Here is an 18,164-nt window from a genome sequence, read left to right on the forward strand (position 1 = left end):
TCCCTCTCCAGAACTCTCTCATCTTCCTCAGCTGAAACTGTACCCATTAAACACCGAACTCCACCCTGTCCTCCCCCAGCTCCTGGCAACCACTGCTGTACTTTCTGTCTGTGAGTTTGAGTACTGAACCCACCTCCTAGAAGTGGACTCTTACAGGGTTTGTCTTTTTGTGACTGGCTTATTTTGCTTACTGTAATGTCTTCAAAGTTCCTCCAATCCATGTTCTATGTAGTGTGTCAGAATTCCTTTTCTTTTTTAAAAAAGAACGTATATGATATTATTATATATAGAACTTTTAAAGTTGTGGTAAAAATATACATAATATAAAATTTACCGTCTTAACCATTTATTTTTTTATTTTTAATTTTTTCCTGGAGTATAAGTTCTAGTATTTAACCATTTATTTTTATTTTTTATTTTTCCCATCTTAACCATTTTTAAGTGTTCAGTGGGATTGCGTGTATTCACATTGTTGGGTAACCGATCACTAGAAGTCTTTTCATCTTGCAAAACTGAATCTCCAAACCCACTAAGCTACTACCCCACATTCCCTCCTCCCCCAGCCCGGGAGCCACCATACTGATTGCTCTCTCTGTGAATCTGACTCCTCTAGGTACCGCACGTCAGTGCGGTCTGCTGTATTGTCCTTTTGTGACTGGTTTATTTCACTTAGCATGATGACCTCAAGCTTCATCCATATTGTAGCCTATATGAGACTCTCCTTCCTTTTTAAGGCTGAGTAATACCACTCTATGCATAGACCGCATTTTATCTCTATGCGTTGATGGGCACTTGAGTCGCTTCTACCTTTTGGCTATTGTGAATAGAGCTGTTATGAACATGGGGGTACAAATATCTGCTTGACACTTAGCTTTCAAGGTCTTTTGGGTACATACCCGGAAGTGAAATTACTGGATCATATGGTAATTCTGTTTGATTTTTTAAGGAATGGCCTTACCTTTTTCCATAGCAGCTACCCCGTTTCACATTCCCACCAGCGATGCGCAAGGATTCCAATTTCTTCACCTCCTTGCCTACACTTGTTATTTTCTGTTTTTTTTTGGATTATAGCCATCCTAATGTGTATGAAGTGAGTAGTACTATTCTTAAACATTTTCATATGTTCACACTTTTAATGTCTTTATGAAGTGGATATAGAAGAGGTGAATTTTATGAAGCAAATAGAATACGTAATTCTAAGATGCTGCTAGAGGTAATAAGGAATTACACTTCCTCATATTTGAGAAATGCTTTATAGTTTACAAGGGGCTTTCACCTAAAATATCTCATCATTTTTCAGCATAGGAAAGCTGTGAAGAAAGGCAGGTGTTATTATTGGCCTCATTTAATGGAGAAGGAAGGAAACTGAGGCCTAGAAAGTTAAGTGGCTTTTGTTGCAAGCAGCCTTAAATCATTTTTAGAAGAATAAGGGGTAATAGCATGAGTAAATAAAAGTAATGATTTCAGGGCCTCGCATCATTACAAAGTATCAGTGTAATCTGATTCCAGCCTCATGTTTTTCTCCCACAGCACAGTGCTCTGTGAACGGGGAGCATTTGGAGGACGCATTTTGGTGTGGTTTCTGTGTATAAATTTACTGTATACGAGAGAGATCTATATCACTTTTAGCTAATTGACCCAGTTAACCCAGTAAGAAGAGGATGTTTGCTTTTACTGTATTCGTGCTGCTTCCTGGGATTGGGAGAGGAAAGAGCTGTCTTGCTCCCCTTTCCCACACTCACTAGTACAACTCACTCCTCCCCCACTCCACACACACACTGATGCATACATGCTTCACACATGTGCATGCCGCACCCAAATGCATGCACCTTCACACCATACATGCTCACACCTCCATGCACACTATACACACCACATGCACATTTTACCTGTAGACACATCTCATGCACCAACTGTAGGTGACATGTATGTATCTCTGCACATACCTCACACGTGTATACTGCACATGCATATCTACACACACATACTTCATGCATGCATACATATCCCTCACATATACACCACACATACATCTTCCACATACACACATACATCTCATGCATATACCACACATAAACATGTATACCACATACATACACTTCACACACGCTCACAAACATTCCTTCCTCTCTGCCTCCCAGAGGGTGTGACTCATTGAGTTTCAGAGGAGAGGCCAGTACTTTTTTATATTGCTCACTTAAACTTGGGCTAGATGAAGAACTCTGGAAAAATCTCTAGCTGTGCCAACAGAATGGTGGAGGCCTTTGACACCAGCACCCTTCTCAAGATCTTTGCGCACCAGAGTAGGACAAGTGATTTGACAGGACTTGGACAGCACGCCTGGAGAAACTGAGGAGCAATGCTGATAAGAACTTAAGACACATCAGTGCTAATGTTCATTGTTTTGTTCTTTTCCCAGCTCCTCCTTCGCGTCGTCGAGACACGGCATACAGAGGAAGAAGCAAGAGTAGAGACCGGTTATTGCAGGGCAGTATGGAATTTCTATCATCTGCTTTAGCTTCTACTCAGAGGTCCTGCACGCCCAGTCCAGACCAGACGGGCCACAGGTCTCCCCCGGATGAAGGGCCTGTGGAGGATCTCGCCCACAGGTTCATGCATTTGGGCAGTCAGAGTCGCCCTCAGCCTTCCTTAGTCTTGTCTATGCCGGCCAGTCTTAAAGGAACAGATCAAGTGGGAGGAAGCCAACGGTTTTCAGAGAATGGCACCCCCAAGAGTCCCTCTTATGGAAACAAAGGCAGCGCTTACCTTACTTCTGAGTCAGCACCAGCTTCCAGCTGGAAGGGCCCCGCCTCCTGGCTGAATGACCAAGGTACTGGTAGTGAGAGTTTGTTTACTCCGAGCCAGACTGCCTCCTGTCCTCCTCGGGGTTCTCCACAAACACCTGAAGTTGCAGCTACCAGGAAGAGTGTAGGCAGGCTCTCCTCAGATGGCATGAACACTGAGGGCAGAAGTGGGGATCAAGATGTACGGCATTTCCAGCTTTTTAATAGTAATGTCGATGGAATGGCCACGGATATAACTTCGCTGAGATCATTAAATTATAAAACTACAGCCAGTAGACAAAGAGAAAAATCATTACCTGTGAATCAGGACACCAGAACCGTGCACAGTGATCTCCAGACAACTGGCAAAGTTACAGATGACAATGATCCAGGAGCGGCATTTGTTAATGGTAAACACAGAGAGAAGACATTCCAGGCTGGTAAATCTGTCCACAGTGTGCCAGGTGGGGCTAGTAAAGTTATGGATGCAACTACTAATGTAGATAACACTGGTGCCCCTGGCTGTGGCTTCACACCAGCAGTCGGAGGGGACGGAGATGGGTCATGCTCTGGAGTTGGAGTGTGAGGCCCCAGGCCCTGCCCGCACCCGGGGAGGCTCCTGCCCATGCCCCGCCTGCGCCAGTACTCCGGCCAGGGCGCCTCCTCTCACACCTCTCTGAAGCGGCAGAGCTGCAGCCTATGGGACCCATGGTCAGAACTCTGCCCAAATCCCGTTACCCCTGCAGAGAGCTTACAAGGAGAGCCTCAGACTGTGCCCTGAGGATGTCACTGGAGGAGGAAGGGGGTCCCCTTTCTTGTGTCTGCAGCAGAGTAGTGGGATGGGTGGTTTCTCTTCAGGTGTTCCCAGCAGTCACGACAGGGCACAGAGCGAGAGGCTTTGGTTTGGGGTGGCACTGGTGAGGGGACTGACGGGAAGTGGGTAGGACCATGTGGGATATGCCTCTGTGCTTATTGAGAGTAAAGAAATAAGCATAACTCTTCTCACATGACCCAGTGTTCAGTTTGCTCTTCTGGAGGGACTGACGGGGCTCTTGTGAGCAATTCAAGAATCAAAGGAATTGGGAGTTTTCTTGAACATGACCCCAATTTCGGATACTCTTTCCCATTGTGAGATGAGGTATCTTTATTCTTGGTTTAAACCATAAGATCAACATACATACATCCTCTTCTGTTTTACAGATCCCATATCTAATGTTGCGAGTACCACATCTTCCAGCATGGACAGTCATGGCTCAGAGGAAATTTGTCTTGACCATCTGTATAAGGGTTGCCACCTTAGTGAGTAACTTATGGACCTCCTAGAAACAGAAACTTTATTAATAATAATATGGCAAACATTTACTGAGCATTTACTGTATGTGAGGCACAGAGCTAAAAACTTTACATGCATCTTCTTCAAACTTCACATCAACCCTAGAAGTGGGTTCTGTTAACCCGCTTTACAGATGTGGAAGCTAGAGGCATAGGGAGGTTAAGACCTCACCTACTCAAGTACCCAAGTTGGGTCTTGACCCTAAACTGCCCAGCCAACTGTGTTCTTCACCACTGCATGATATTATATTTTCTGCCTTTGCAACTTGGATTTAGACGAAATACTTCATCAGGGACCCATCTTCTCACACAGTAAAGTCAAACAACAAACAAATCCAGAAAACTGAAGTATCCTGGCACATACATTTTAAAGTTAATTATTCAGGCGTCATTTCTCTTCTGGGACACGGGCCCTTCGCAGCGGCTCCCAGTACGTGTACTGAGGCAGGTCTGTGTGTCGCTCTCCTTGAGGAACCACACCTGCTCACTGTCCCCTCCCATCAGCTTCCTGCCGAAATGTCCCCACAGGACTGTCTTTGGGGACAGATTGCTGTCTTCTTGCTCTTCTACCACTTTCTTGCCTTCACACTTCTATCCCAGGCCTGGGCATCAGATCTGATGTCGTCTGCTTGATCCTCGGTGGTGTTAGATTCATTCGCCTTGTGCCAGAACAGGAGGATTCTCCCCTGTGTTCTCTAAATCAGAAGTTTTCACCTTTAAAACTTTTTTCCTATTTAATTGTGGTAAAATACATGTAACGAATTTTACCACCTTAATCATTTTTGAGTGTGCAGTTCAGTAGAGTTAATTACATTCATATTGTTGTGCAACCAATTTCCAGAACTCTTTCCATCTTGCAAAATTGAAACTCTGTACCCTTTAAATAACTTCCCATTTCCCCTGCTCTGGCCCCTGACAGCCACCATTCTAATTTCTGTTCCTATGCATTTGACTGGAACCGCACGGTATTTGTCTTTTTGTGACACTGGTTTATTTCACTTTGCACCATGTCCTCAAGGTTCATCCGTGTTGTAGCCTGTGTGAGATTTTCCTTCCTTTCAAATCTGAGTAATAGTCCACTGTGTGTAGAGACCACATTGTGTTTGTCTGTTCATCCATCAATGGACACAAGTTGTTTCTACCTATTGGCTATTGTGAATAGTGCAGCTATGCACATGGGTGTACAAATACCTGCTTGAGATCTTGCTTTCAGTTTGTTTGGGTACATACTGGGAAGTGAAATTACTGGATCACATGGAAATTCTATGTTTAATTTTTTGAAGAATAGCCACACTGTTTACTACAGCCACTATAGTGTTTTGCATTCCCACCAGCAATGTACAAGGGTTCTAATTTCTCAACCTCCTCGCCAATACTTGCTTCCTTCCTTCCTTCCTTTCTTTCTTTGTTTCTTTTTTTTTCAATAGCAGCCATTCTAATGGGTGAGGTATGGACAATAACAAATAGTCATGTTGTACTTCTGAATCAGCCAGATCTCAGGTAGTGCCCCTCCTTGGGTTTTCCCCAGCAGGTGATGTCTGAACCTGCTTCTTTTTATATTGAAGTCATCACATTATCTTTTCGAACATTTCAAAACAATTTAAACATAGTGCAAATTGTGAAAACGGAACTATTTTCTGTATTCCTGTGTTAATGGGCCTTCATATTAACTCATTATTCAGCCATTGTTGTTATAATTCATTAATAGCCATCTTTTGCATGGCTAGCCCTATGCCAGTCGCACAAGGGATATGGAAGCTAAGCCATGTGAGCTTTTCCTCAGTGGGTTTGTAATTAAGGTGGGGCATCAGGACATCTGTCCGCGATGAAACTGCATAAATAGGCAAGTGTACACCTCGTAAAGTACAACCTGGGTACTGAGTGCCCGCTGAAGGAGTACAAAATACATTAGTGAGGGAGTCTTTCTAGAAGAGCCAAGTTGTAGTCCAGGGCTTCAAGGAAATACGAGCGGTTGTCTGTGCTGGAGAACATTTTGTCTCCGTTATACCTGCAGAAAGGGTGACTATAAATTTATGAAGATCTCAGACTTCCATGTGGGTGAAATGACTTTCTGGGGAGTGGGGGATTTTTGTTCTCTGATGTCTCCATGGGTAATAAAGGAACCTGGAGATAGGTAGGTGCCAGTGTGATGAAAGGTAGATGGGAAGTGCGCTTGACTGCAGGCCCGGCAGGGTGGGAAGGGCAGGCCTTGATGCCAGGGAAGTCAGCAGTGAACTTGGCTGGATTGGTTAGAACCCCCACTTAGCAGGCACTCAGCCCTCTTCTCTGTCTTTCTAGAAACCTGCAGCAAAGTTCACTTCCACCTACCCTACCGGTGGCAGATGTTTACTGCAAAGACCTGGGTGGACCTCCAGCCCATGGAGAATATTGAGAGGGCCTATTGTGACCCCAAAAACTGCCTGTAAGTTGGTGGCTGTCTGTAGCTTGTGAGATCCACAACATCATCAAAGGAAGCAAAATGCTACCCTTCGGGGAGAAAAAAACCATTTCCTTCAGAATCCCATTCAAGTTTGAAATAACTTGAAATAAAAATGGCAAATGTTTACTGTGTTAATGAAGAGAAAACATAATCTGGGTTCCTGTCAGCTCATGATAGGATCGTTAAGAGTACTAAGTGATTAGCCCAAAAGAGCCTTTGGCTTAATTTCATAGTTTTAGAACATGATTTAGGTGATTTCATATAGTTCTGGTCCAGACTTTGTTGTATACTTTAGCATTGCATACCTTCCTTTGTGTTTGCTGTTTTTTATATCCTGGAGGTATCTAAGAAAATACCTTACATTTCTGTTCTCTCAGGGATGAAGTGGGTGATGTCACACATGACCATATTTATAAGATGCATCCTAGTTTTATACATTTTTGGGCGGGGGGAATTACATAGATTTTATCATCTGTGAATTCAGTGAGTTTTTGTTGGAGATTTCTGTGCTGCTGCATCTTGCCACTAGAGGGAGGCCTCCTCTGTTTCCTTGCTTCTAGGTGTATGGCCCGCCGCCCAGGTAAATCTGAAGCAGCTCTGAGCTGCGAGTACCAATGTGAAAAGGAAAATAATGACTTAGTATTATTGTGAAGATAACTTTGACCTTGCTGATTCCCTGAAAAGGTCTCAAACCACACCTCAATAACTATTACAATAATAGTAATTCTAAAACCTATTCTGCTGTGAATCCGTGGATTTCTAACTCCCTTTCTAACACTGAGCCAATCACTTTTGTGGACATAGTTCTGAGATTTTTTTTGAGAAAAGGAAACATTTTTGTGACCCATTGAATATGTGGGGTGGGCAAGTTACCTCTCTGTGTTTCAGTTTTTTCTTTCATGTGTAAGACTTGAAGCTGTATAAAGAAACTTTGATAATGCCTTTCAGCTCTAAAATTTTAATTCTGTGCTCTTGTTAGGGAAGACCAGATGGTAGAAAAAGAGGTCAATGAAACATTTCATTAACTTTAAACTTTTCCCTTTCAGTGTTTCTATTGGAAATCTTAGAATCGATTTCCAGAGAATGACTTGTAATTTTAATTGTATCCGACGTCTCTCCACACCTTCTTGTGTCACCTTCCCGACCACTTCTGCCTTCACCACAAAGTGGATTTGGTATTGGAGGAGTGAATCTGACACTTGGGTTCCATATGGAGAGAAGGTGAGTTCTATTGCTCCTTGTGGAGGCTTGTGTTTAAATCTGCCAACTTCAGAAGAAAACCGTTAATAAAATGATGCCTATATAGCTACTCATGGAAAGGGTATATGGTAGAGGAAATGTTGCTTTTTTGCATTATGCACAACTGTATTTGCATTTTTTTTTTAGAAACCATGTACTCTAATTGCAATCAAGAACAGAACCTGTATTAATAATTTGAGACAGGAGTCAGCCACATGTCCCTCTTCATTCACTATCAGAGCCAACCTTGATTCACTATCAGGGGCGGAACCTTGAGATAGCTTTGTATGTGTTAGTTTATAAATGTATAGGGACTACTGTTTCTAGCCGGAAAAGAAAATGAGATTGAGAAATAAGATGACTAATGCAGATGGTCACTAGGATTCAATCAGAGTCTGGCTTCCGGTGGACTTGAAGGACTGGAACTAGAAGATTCTAGGCTTACCCACACAGGGATGTAGTAATGGGGGATAGAAGTTTTGATAAGCAGAGCTTCTGTCCGATGTCCCTTCCTTCCATTGATTCATAGGATTAAAAAGAGAGAGAGAGAGTGCTTAAGTAGGTAGTGAAATCAGAGTGATGAGAAAGAGAATATAAAAGCAAGCAATTAAAATGAAGTCAAAAACAAAGTCTTTGACAGGAAATGCCAGCAAAAGGTTCTACATAGTTAGAAGTTGATAGGCCACAAATTTGGCTCTGAGCTGCCTAGCTGCCAAAGCAAACAGACACAATCTGTTCCAGGATTCCCGGTGCCTCTATGGGAGTAACACAGGAGAAGCACACTGTTTTCTGTCAGTGAGGACCCACTATTAGCCCTGCCATCTGGGGACCATGTATCCTGTGGAGAGTGAGGTCCTCAACAATATCCCTGTTCTTGCTAAAGTAGCACAGTTGTTCCCTAGCTGTCTTAGCAGCAGATGCACATTATCAAGCACTCTTTCACACAAACTGAGTGAACTAAAGGAAAACAGAACTGCCCTGTGGAAATAGGATGGGGCTCAGCACCCTGCCTCTTTGCTCTCCTCTCCACCACAGTGACTTGTGAGGCCAGAGTAAAAACTCCCGTGATGTGCTTTGCACAGGTGCCTTTTATGTTCAAGCCAAGGGTGATGTCAAAGCTCAGTTTCATATGATACTGTGAAGTGCCTGGGGAAATAGAAATTATAAACTCAAATCAGTTAGCTTTGGTTAAAATAAAAATATAGGTCTTAGTGGTTCTTAGATCAGATAGTTGCAATTTTCAGTAAGATAAGGGAGTAAGGTTGGAAGATACTTGCATTCCAGTGACATCAGAATCCCAGAAACCAAAGAGAACTCTTGGCAGGGAATAGGTGATATTTAAACTCACACAAGGTCCATCGCTCATGCTCCCTTGTAACATCAGGAAACATCCTGGTAAAACTTTAATGCAGAGTTCTTCTCCCTGGCACACTGAGTCTGTGTTAAACGCAAAGTTCTAGAAACTTTCAACCTTCAGACACAAAATGTATTCACTTGGTCTGTGGCATGTGTCTGTTATAAGAAATGTTCTTGAAGATGTGAAGAAATTCTCACTGTCTCCTTAAATAAACCCATCATTATGTAAATTGAGTTGGCTCTTCTGCCATTTAAAAAAAAAAGGAAGAAAGAAAGAAAGAAAAACAGGCCAGAGGTTTGGTGTTTTCCTTACTGGCTGTCAAAGTAAAATAAAAATGGTGGTTTCAGGAGATTTGAACTGCAAACATAATGAACAGCCTGGTTTCTTTGACTGCTTAATGTGTTATGGTCCCAAGTTTGCAGCTCTGATGACTTGTTTGATCCAGTGTGTAGGTTAGAATATTTAGGGGAAAGAATGGACCGTACAGCCTTCAGACAGGTCTCTGTGGGTTTTATTTCTGACAACTGTATTTTTAATGAGTTGGGCAACTGAGATTTCCAGGTTAGGAACTGGGAGAACAACACTTGCCAACAAAGGATAGGTGCATGTGCTTTGACAGTGATCTCTTGGGAAGGTAGAATTGATATCCTTTTATGGAGGTTAAGGTGCTTGACCAGAACTTGTACCTACGTGGTAGGCAGACACAGAGAGGATGTGTTGCTGGAAGAGGTGGTGATTGGACAGACAGGCAGCTGGGCCTCAGTGGTGCAGGACAGAGCCCCAGCACGAGTGAGCAGAGTGAAGCACCTGGCAGTCCTGGGGCTCGGTGCAGGCAGGGAGTGCAGTCCAGACCCTCAGACATGGTTAGCAGCAGGAGCTGTGAAAGCTGACATCCAGGGGCAGGCCATAGCTCTAGGAAGCTGAGATCAGTCATGTAGGCACAGGACCAAAGCCAAGACCTGGTCACTGAAACAGACATAAATTAAAATCTTCTCAGAGAATAAATAATTGAAGGCTCTACCGAATTCATTCATTCACCCATTCGCTCATTCAGAACTGGAGTACAGGGTTGGGGCAGAGCCAGAGAACGGGCCAAGCGAACCAAGCTAGACTGTCCAGATGCTCAGACACTGACTCGGTGGCCTTGTTCTGTCCACTATGACAACCACTAGCTATATGTGGCCATTTAATTCTAAACAAACTAATGAAATTTAAATGAACAATTCAGTTCCCTGGCCACACTAGTCACATGTTAAGTGCTCTATAGCCACATGTAGCTAGGCGCTACTGTATAGGGCAGTGCAGAGAACATTGCCATCATTGCAGAAAATTCTATTGAATAGTGCCAGTGTAGGCCCTGGAGTCTTGCAAGTCACTGTCAGGTCCACAGACCAGCAACATCAGTAAAGCCCTCCCCCTGCTTTTCCCAAAACATAATCTGCATTTCAGCAAGACCCCTGGGTGGTTCACACACACACCCCAAAGCTTGAAGGGCTCTGGCCCTAAGATAGTAGTCTTCTTTCAGCCAGGGAGGGAGCAGAGCTGAGCCCGCAGGTGAGGGCTCTGGGGATGGGAGAGAAGGGCAGGGTTTCCAGTTGGCAGACCGTCTCAACTCCCCTGTGCTGGCCAAGGTAGGTGAATGTTTTACCAGCATGTCATCTGATTCCAGAAAGAGTTTCATTCCGCCCATCCCAGATGGCAGTCTCTTAAAATCATTCTGATAGAGAATGCCCCGCAGCTGTTGCAACAAATGTCTTCATGGGGTGACTGAACTGCTGGATGCTGTAGTTTATAAATTTCTGCTACAGTTAGCCCACCTGTCACTTCCGTTTGTCCCGCTTCTGCCTCCTGAAACACATTCACATCTATTCCCTCTTTGTACTGTGTGTGAAAAGTTTGAGCCCAGCTTTTCCACCCTCCTCATATTCCTTTCCAGGCTCATTCCTCTTTCAGGCCCTTCGCAATCTGGGACGTTTTCCTTGGATGTTTTCATTTTGCTGCCCTCCTCTTACATCCAGCAGGCATTTCCCTTAAGGAATGGGAAGCGGGTGTAGTTAAAAGCTATCAAGTTCAGAGTAGCTTTAAAAGGCCTTAACTAGGCCATGAGGACCAAGTATCTCTTCACCATTAAATACTGGAAATCGGAGCTTACGTCCAGTCTGCGTGGGCTGCCATCATGTGGAACAGTGGAATGGTGGCTTAGTTTGCCCCTTGCTAGAATCCACACGCTTCCCTTTCCCCACGCATTCTGATGTTTAGACTCTTCACACATGCCTTGGTGCCAGAGATTCCAGCTTTGCATTTGGGGGATTCATTTCATCATAGCCCCAGTAAGTGGCAGAACCGAGTTCCTTTTCAGTGTTGCTGACTCACTGGAGGCTGGTCACGTTTATTTGCTTGCTTGGTTCAGGGCAGAGGAGAAGGGGTGGGTCATGTACGTTTATTTAGATGGCAGTATGCCTGTTGGAGCTTTACCTGCCTTCTCCACAGCTCTAAACGTTGCTTTCTTGTTATGTGATGCACAGAAAGAGCCACAATGTTCTCTTCAGGCTAGAGCTTTGGATTCTGCTCGATAGCCAGATAGACCCAATGTCTGCACCATGGGTACAGGTTGTTCTGTACACTTGGGTCATACTTCGTGGGAGTTTTAAAAAGAATATGGAAAAGAGCTATTTTTTAGGCATCCTGCAAGTGCATAGGCAGCTTTCGCAGTGTAGGCTGTTCTTGCCCTACGATGGGGAAGACCACAGAAGGATGTGATGGGGCCCCAAGCTGGGAGCCTTTACAGTCTGGTTTAGGAGGCAAGATGCATTGCTGTTTAAATCCCATGGCTAAACTGAAATTATGTGAAATATATTGGTAGAGATTTCTTAAAAGCCTATCCTAAGTCTGTTCTTTTTTTTTCCCCTAATAGAAAGACAACCAGCAAGTTTCGAACATTGACTCTTCATACCTGGAGTCCGTCTTTCTGTACTGTCCGAGGGGAGTTGTGCCTTTTCAGGCAGGTTCACAGAACTATGAGCTCAGTTTCCAAGGTAAGATTTCGCATTTGGCATGGTGCCTGATGCTCTCAGTGGGCATGTGGAGTCCGAGTGGGAGCTGAGCGGATGTGTGTGCTGCACCCAGGTTCAGGGCTCCTCTTAGCAAGGCAGGCAGTACCGTGGCATGGAAGCCAGCGGCCTCCAGAAGACGTGTGCTCCAGAGCCATAGCTCTGACCCACAATAGATCTGTAGCCCTGGGAACAGTGTCTGCCTCCCTAGGCCACAGTTGCCTTGTCTGTAAAGTGGAGGGATTGGACTAAGTGGTCTCTGTGGGTACTTCCAGCTCTGCTATTCTAAGTTTCTGATTCAGGGCGTGTCGTGCTTTCCAGGCTGAGCAGATTCTTCAGGTGCTGGTGACTAAAGGAGAGACCTTGGCCTGTGGGTGCCTTCAGAATTTTAGAACGTCTTAGGCTTCATCACCTAGGTCAATGGTTTTATCCATCACCTTTTCTAAAGACTGTCTTCCACCATGTTTTCTGAGCCACCATGGAAAGGTCTTCTGGCTGGCTTCACCAATCCTGTTCTTTAGTAAATCAGGGCCGAGACCGTCCTCCCTCTGAATGTCCCTCCTAGCAGCTGTGCCTTGGGACACTCCCTGCACAGGGTCAGATACTTGTGTTTTCAGAACCAGTCCTGCAGGTGCTTTGAAAGAGGTAAAGGAAACTTTCCCAGGCCCTTGACATTCCCAGGTACATGAGATTTGGGCCCAATTACTGTTGTTAAGTATGTGACTTTGAAGGACCATTCATTATACCAAGTGTTTTAGGAAGCAACCTGGCAATACATATCAAGAGATTTTTAAATATGCTTGCTTTTTCATTTTCTCAGGAATCTTGCTAGCGAAATAATTCTCTAGAAGGAAAAAAAACCAACTGTGGGCATGAAGATCCTTATTGAAGTCTTACCTAAAAGTACTAAAATGGAGGAATTGCCTGTGTACTAGTAGGGCAGTGACCAACAAATTAGGGTATTACATTTCACTGGAGTAGTGGTTAGAAATTATGATTAGGAAAACTATGTAGTAAAAGCAAACTATAATGCTGTTATATGAAAAAGGCAGAACCCCAAATTTATGTTCTGTACTTTTCTGTTTGTATGTTATATTTAAAATGGAAAATTATTTTTTGAATTTTAACTTGCATGGTAAGTGTAGCAATGTATGCATGTGGACCAAGACTAGAAGGCAATAAAAATAAAAACTCTTCTGTTTGGTGGTGAAATTGAGAATTACTTAAATTAAAAAAATTTTCCTTTGGTGTTGACAATTTAAAAAGGTGGTGGAAAGATGAGAACCAATGGACCTTATTCCTGAATCTGGAGAAATTTGACCAGTAATTCAGTTCACTTGGTTAATAGAAACTAGACCAGTTAGCAGGGTTCCAAACTTTCAGCTTTGGAGTGCCAGCTGGTGTGCCAGGTGATGTTCAGGGTGTGGGCAAACGAGGCAATTTCAGAAAGTGCTAATGGCTCTGGGAAGAATGCAGCCATGATGAAGCCAAGAGAATAGAGGACTCATGCAAGACGCCTACTTTTATCCCAGGAGAACGCTTGGGAATGGAGGGAGCAGCCCATGCACATGGGAAGGAGGGGCCCCAGGAGAGGGAGGAGCTGTGCCGAGGCTGTCTGCTGCAGGCAAGCTTGAGGTTGCAAAAAACAGCAAAAAGGTCTATAAGAGATGAGAACACAGACACTTTGATATTTTATGATCCGGAAACCAGGAGAAGGTTTTGAGCAGAGTTGTGCTATGATCTGATTTGACTTTTTGTTGTTGTTTATGTTTGTTTCACTTTGCATCAACTCTACCGAGCTATAATTGCTACAATAAAATGCATCTATTTTAAGTATTAGTTGCAGGAGTGCCCATAAATGCATGCAACTACTATCCTAATCAAGGTGTAGAACATTCCTATCCATCCAAAAAGTTTCCTCATGTCCCTTTGCAATCAGTATCCCCCCAAACTGATTTGCCTTCTGCCACTGTAGATTAGTTTTTCTATTCTAGAACATCTGTAAATAGAATCTTGTGGTATATACTCTGTGTATGACTGACTTCTTTTACTCAGAATGTTTTTTAGGTTCATCTATATTATTGCATGTATAGTGGTGCTTTTCGTCAATGAATAATATTTCATTGGAGGGATGTAACATGGTTCATTTGTTAATGGATATTTGGGTTGCTTCCACTTTTGGTTATTATAATAACGCTGCTGGGAGTACTCAAATGCAGGTCTTTGTGTGGATATAGGTTCTTATTTCTCTTGGGCAAATACCAAGGAGTGGGATTGCTGGATTGCATAGGCAGTGTGTGCTTAACTTTGTAAGGAACTGCCAAACTGTTTTCCAAAGTGGTTTGCCATTTTACACTCTCACTAGCAATGTACAGTCATTTACTTTTTAAAAAGACCACTCTGACTGCAGCTTGGACTCAGGTGTATAACATGCATGAATTGAAAATGACATTTCACATTTGATATAAAAACACTCTTCAAGATACAGTGACCACATTCCAACCATAATCATTGTCGCCTGGTTTAGGCAGCTCACAAGGATGATGTCTTGATACCTGGCTGCGCAAGCTCTCCTCTTTACCATCTGACTTTGATTTAGAGATTAGATTAATTGCTAAATGCATGTTTACCTCTCTCTTTTCTGTGTCTTTTAATAAGGGCAGTGAAGGATACAAGTTTTTATCATCAACCATTTCCATCTAGAAGGATTTTCTCTATTCATACAAGTATAGTTCAGTCATGAATATTTGCTGTATTACTAGACTCTGAAAAAGGGAAATCATTTTCTACGATTAATTCTTGGTTCTTATGTGTTCTCTTTTTTCTGTCTAAAGGGATGATTCAGACTAACGTAGTTTCCAAGGCGCAGAAGGATGTCGTCAGAAGGCCGGCATTTGTGTCTCACTGGGATGTGGAGCAGAGTAAAAGTGGAGCAAAGTAAGTGCTCTGAAACACTATGCCCTGGCAGGTGTTTGAGGTGCTTACACACTGATGGAATCTGGGTGCTGTTTTCTTGAAATGTTAATGCTTTTTTTATGCTGCAGTTGCCTTTTGCATTGTCTGTGATGATGGTGCTTGTTAAATGGCACAGTGCTAGCGCAGGAAATTGTTTTTCCCTCTGTTTTTCCCTCTTACTCACAGGGGACTTTGTGCAAGTCTCAAGTATTCTGGGCCTCAGCTTCTCCTCCCATGAATGGCTAGATTAATGGGGTATGCCCAGGAAATAAGCAATACACCAAAATTACTGGGTTTCTGTTTTGCCCTGGGAGCTTCTGTGTATCTTTATTTTTGTTGAGTGGCTTTATAGAGGACAGGAGGCTAAGAAGGAGATGGAAAGAAAAAAGGGAAGCCTGAATGAGATTTGGAGAAAGATAAAGTGGATGAAAGGGTATTTTCTAAAGGGAATTTTGCTGTGGGGAATTCAGTGTAACTCTCCTGTCTGCTCATGAAACTCAGTAAAATCTACATTGTTCATGAACATTTTTGGAGTTGGATCTTTTTTTCCCAGGTGTTGTGTGGTTATGTAAAACAGACTTCAAGGCAGGCATAAAATGAAAAATGACTTTTTACAGTTGATTTATTCCAATTTGTATCAAAATAGGGTATGTACATTGCATTTGACAGATTTGTCTCTTATGTGTCTTTGAATCTGTTAGTTTCCCCTCCTCCATTATTTTTTTTTTAAGAAACTAGGTGATTCATCCATATACAGTTCCCCAAATTCAAAATGTAGCGAAGTGTATCCTCATTTGATGCATAATTTCTGTGAATTGATGGCTAGAGTTAGAGGACTGAATACTGTCAGTGGTGCCTTATACTTCCTGTGCCGTCTTACTAAGAGGTGCATGACATCTGGTTATCCTGTGTTTTGTGATGGAGATGGGAGAGTGGGTTCGAGTCATCACTCTGATCCCTCCAATATAATATTCCTCATCTGATCTTTCATGTAATGGTTTTAATAGCTACTGAAGGTTTAGATCCATTATTCTATTAGGGTTTGCAAAGTGGTGGTTTTCTAATTCTGTCAGTTCTGCAATTATTAGCTATGATTGTCTATTATGAAGAATTTTTCCTTGTGTATGGTTATCCTGAAATATAATTCATGGAGGAAAGGCGCAAAATTCTTTCCCCTGTGTCTCTAATATACTTCAGTATTTATCATTTGACAAAGAAGCTGTAGGAAATACTTAATGCTAACATAGTCGTCGGCCCTTTGAAGGTTGAACCGACGTACAAAAGGATCAATGCTTTCACATTTTAAACCAGTGGGAAAATGACATTTAATTAATCTAGAAATCATGCATAATTACTGCATTTTGAAAAAGCATGATTACTGGTATATTCATACTAGGAAAATGCAGGGATGAAGTCCATAGAAAAATACAAAGAAAAAATTCTCTGAGAAACCTTGGCTTAGTGGCTCAGGAAGTTAAGGCCAGACCTGGGCATGTGGAAGAGGGAGCCAAGCGACCTCTTCCTCTTGTTGCAGCCGTCAGCCGACGCAGACCCAGCCTGAAACATCGGCACTTCTTCCTCAGCAGAACTGTGGGTTCCCATCCTCGAAAGGATATAAGGTACTTGATTTTTACTTTTTTGTTTGAAGGTGGGAAAAAGTACTTTGTTACAAACTGTGTATTTGTTTGAATGAAAGAATGAATTGCTTCTGTAAAACTCTTGGATCAAGATTCAACGGCAGGCATCCAAATGGCGTTTGTGTCACTTGGCCAGAGAACAGCTACCCTCTATAGGGCACCTTGTTTCCAGAGTCCGGCCACACACGATCTCCTCTGGGCAGGTCCTTGTTGATACTAGTATCTCCGCTTTATGGACAAAAAACCAAGAACTCAGACAGTAAAAGTGACTTGTCCATTGAGTTGTTGTTGTTAAACAAGGAGTCCCACAAACTGCCTCCTCTAGTTGGTGCAAAACTTTCTGGATCATTGAGCCTCTGCATTGTGCCCCAGCTTTGGGTGCAGGCCTTGCTGCTTGGGCTCCTTGGCACCTCCAGTGCCTCTCCTCCTGCAGTGGCTGTAGGCAAGGAACTTACCAGGTCACTGGGCCAAGCCAGACACCTCTGGGGCCCTCCTTTGCTTTTGCCTTTAGGCATAAGGCTTTGTTAGTCGGAAGTCAGCCTGAACAGATGGGCCCAGTGCCAGCTAGTTTGTTACTGGAATGAATTGCCAGATATGGAAACCCTAAGCCAGCTTATCCCACCTGGCATCAGAGGCTTGGCAAGGAACCTCCATGGCATAGAGGGCCACACATGTGAACATATGCTTTAAATGTTTCCTGACTCACATTTATATTTTGTAATACTTTTTTAGTTGGTAGATATCAATAACCAGTGTCTGGAATATGCCAAAATAAGTGAGCGTTTTAAAGCCTCCATGAAAAATTTCAAGATTGAAAAGATAAAGAAGATCCATAATACAAAGCTCTTGGATAATTTTGAAAGGTTGGTGGCCACATTATCAGGTTTCTTTACAGAAAGTTTGAAAGGATTAGTAAGTTCTGTCCTTTAAGTTTTATATTTACTGGCTTATCTTAGTAGTCAACAGTTTCTTCAACCTCTAGTCATTTTCTCATTGTGTAAATTTGAGTTTCTCTCTCTTAGCTTACATTCTACAGTTCATTGATTTCATGTATCTGTCATGTAAAAATTTTCATAAAATTAATTTTTTTATAGCTATTAGTAGCTCCATTCTGAAAGCCAGTGGAATAAAATTTGAAGATAATTAGACTTTAGTTGGGATTAATGTTATTAACCATGGTGGGTGAAGAATGTTCTCAGTATTAAGTCTCACATTTCCTGTACTAGGAAAAGAATGAAGATGAACAAAAGACACGAAGAAATCCTGTTTTGTGCAACCAACCGTGTCCACATGGAGTCTATCTGTGTGAATAATTTTGATTGGATCTTACATGGAGTGAAGGAAACCAGATATGGAAAAGGTTTGTGCTGG

General features: G+C 42.8%; 1 protein-coding gene across 3 annotated transcripts in view; it reads left to right on the forward strand.

Annotated features, from left to right (window-relative positions):
* Positions 1 to 18,164, forward strand: part of ZC3HAV1 (zinc finger CCCH-type containing, antiviral 1) — a 43,297-nt gene that overhangs the window by 20,682 nt on the left and 4,451 nt on the right. Inside the window, exons 4-12 of one of the 3 annotated variants that reach the window (XM_017681058.3) lie at positions 2,420 to 3,223; positions 3,984 to 4,082; positions 6,414 to 6,537; positions 7,602 to 7,776; positions 12,066 to 12,186; positions 15,036 to 15,138; positions 16,691 to 16,775; positions 17,526 to 17,656; positions 18,020 to 18,153. In XM_017681058.3, coding sequence (XP_017536547.3) covers positions 2,420 to 3,223; positions 3,984 to 4,082; positions 6,414 to 6,537; positions 7,602 to 7,776; positions 12,066 to 12,186; positions 15,036 to 15,138; positions 16,691 to 16,775; positions 17,526 to 17,656; positions 18,020 to 18,153 — 1,776 coding nt within the window. Of the gene's footprint in view, positions 1 to 2,419; positions 3,248 to 3,983; positions 4,083 to 6,413; positions 6,538 to 7,601; positions 7,777 to 12,065; positions 12,187 to 15,035; positions 15,139 to 16,690; positions 16,776 to 17,525; positions 17,657 to 18,019; positions 18,154 to 18,164 lie in introns of all 3 variants that reach the window. The other 2 variants (XM_017681057.3, XM_017681059.3) reach the window with 2 other exon arrangements.

Source organism: Manis javanica, chromosome 6 (assembly GCF_040802235.1).
Source record: "Manis javanica isolate MJ-LG chromosome 6, MJ_LKY, whole genome shotgun sequence".
Taxonomy (NCBI): domain Eukaryota; kingdom Metazoa; phylum Chordata; class Mammalia; order Pholidota; family Manidae; genus Manis; species Manis javanica.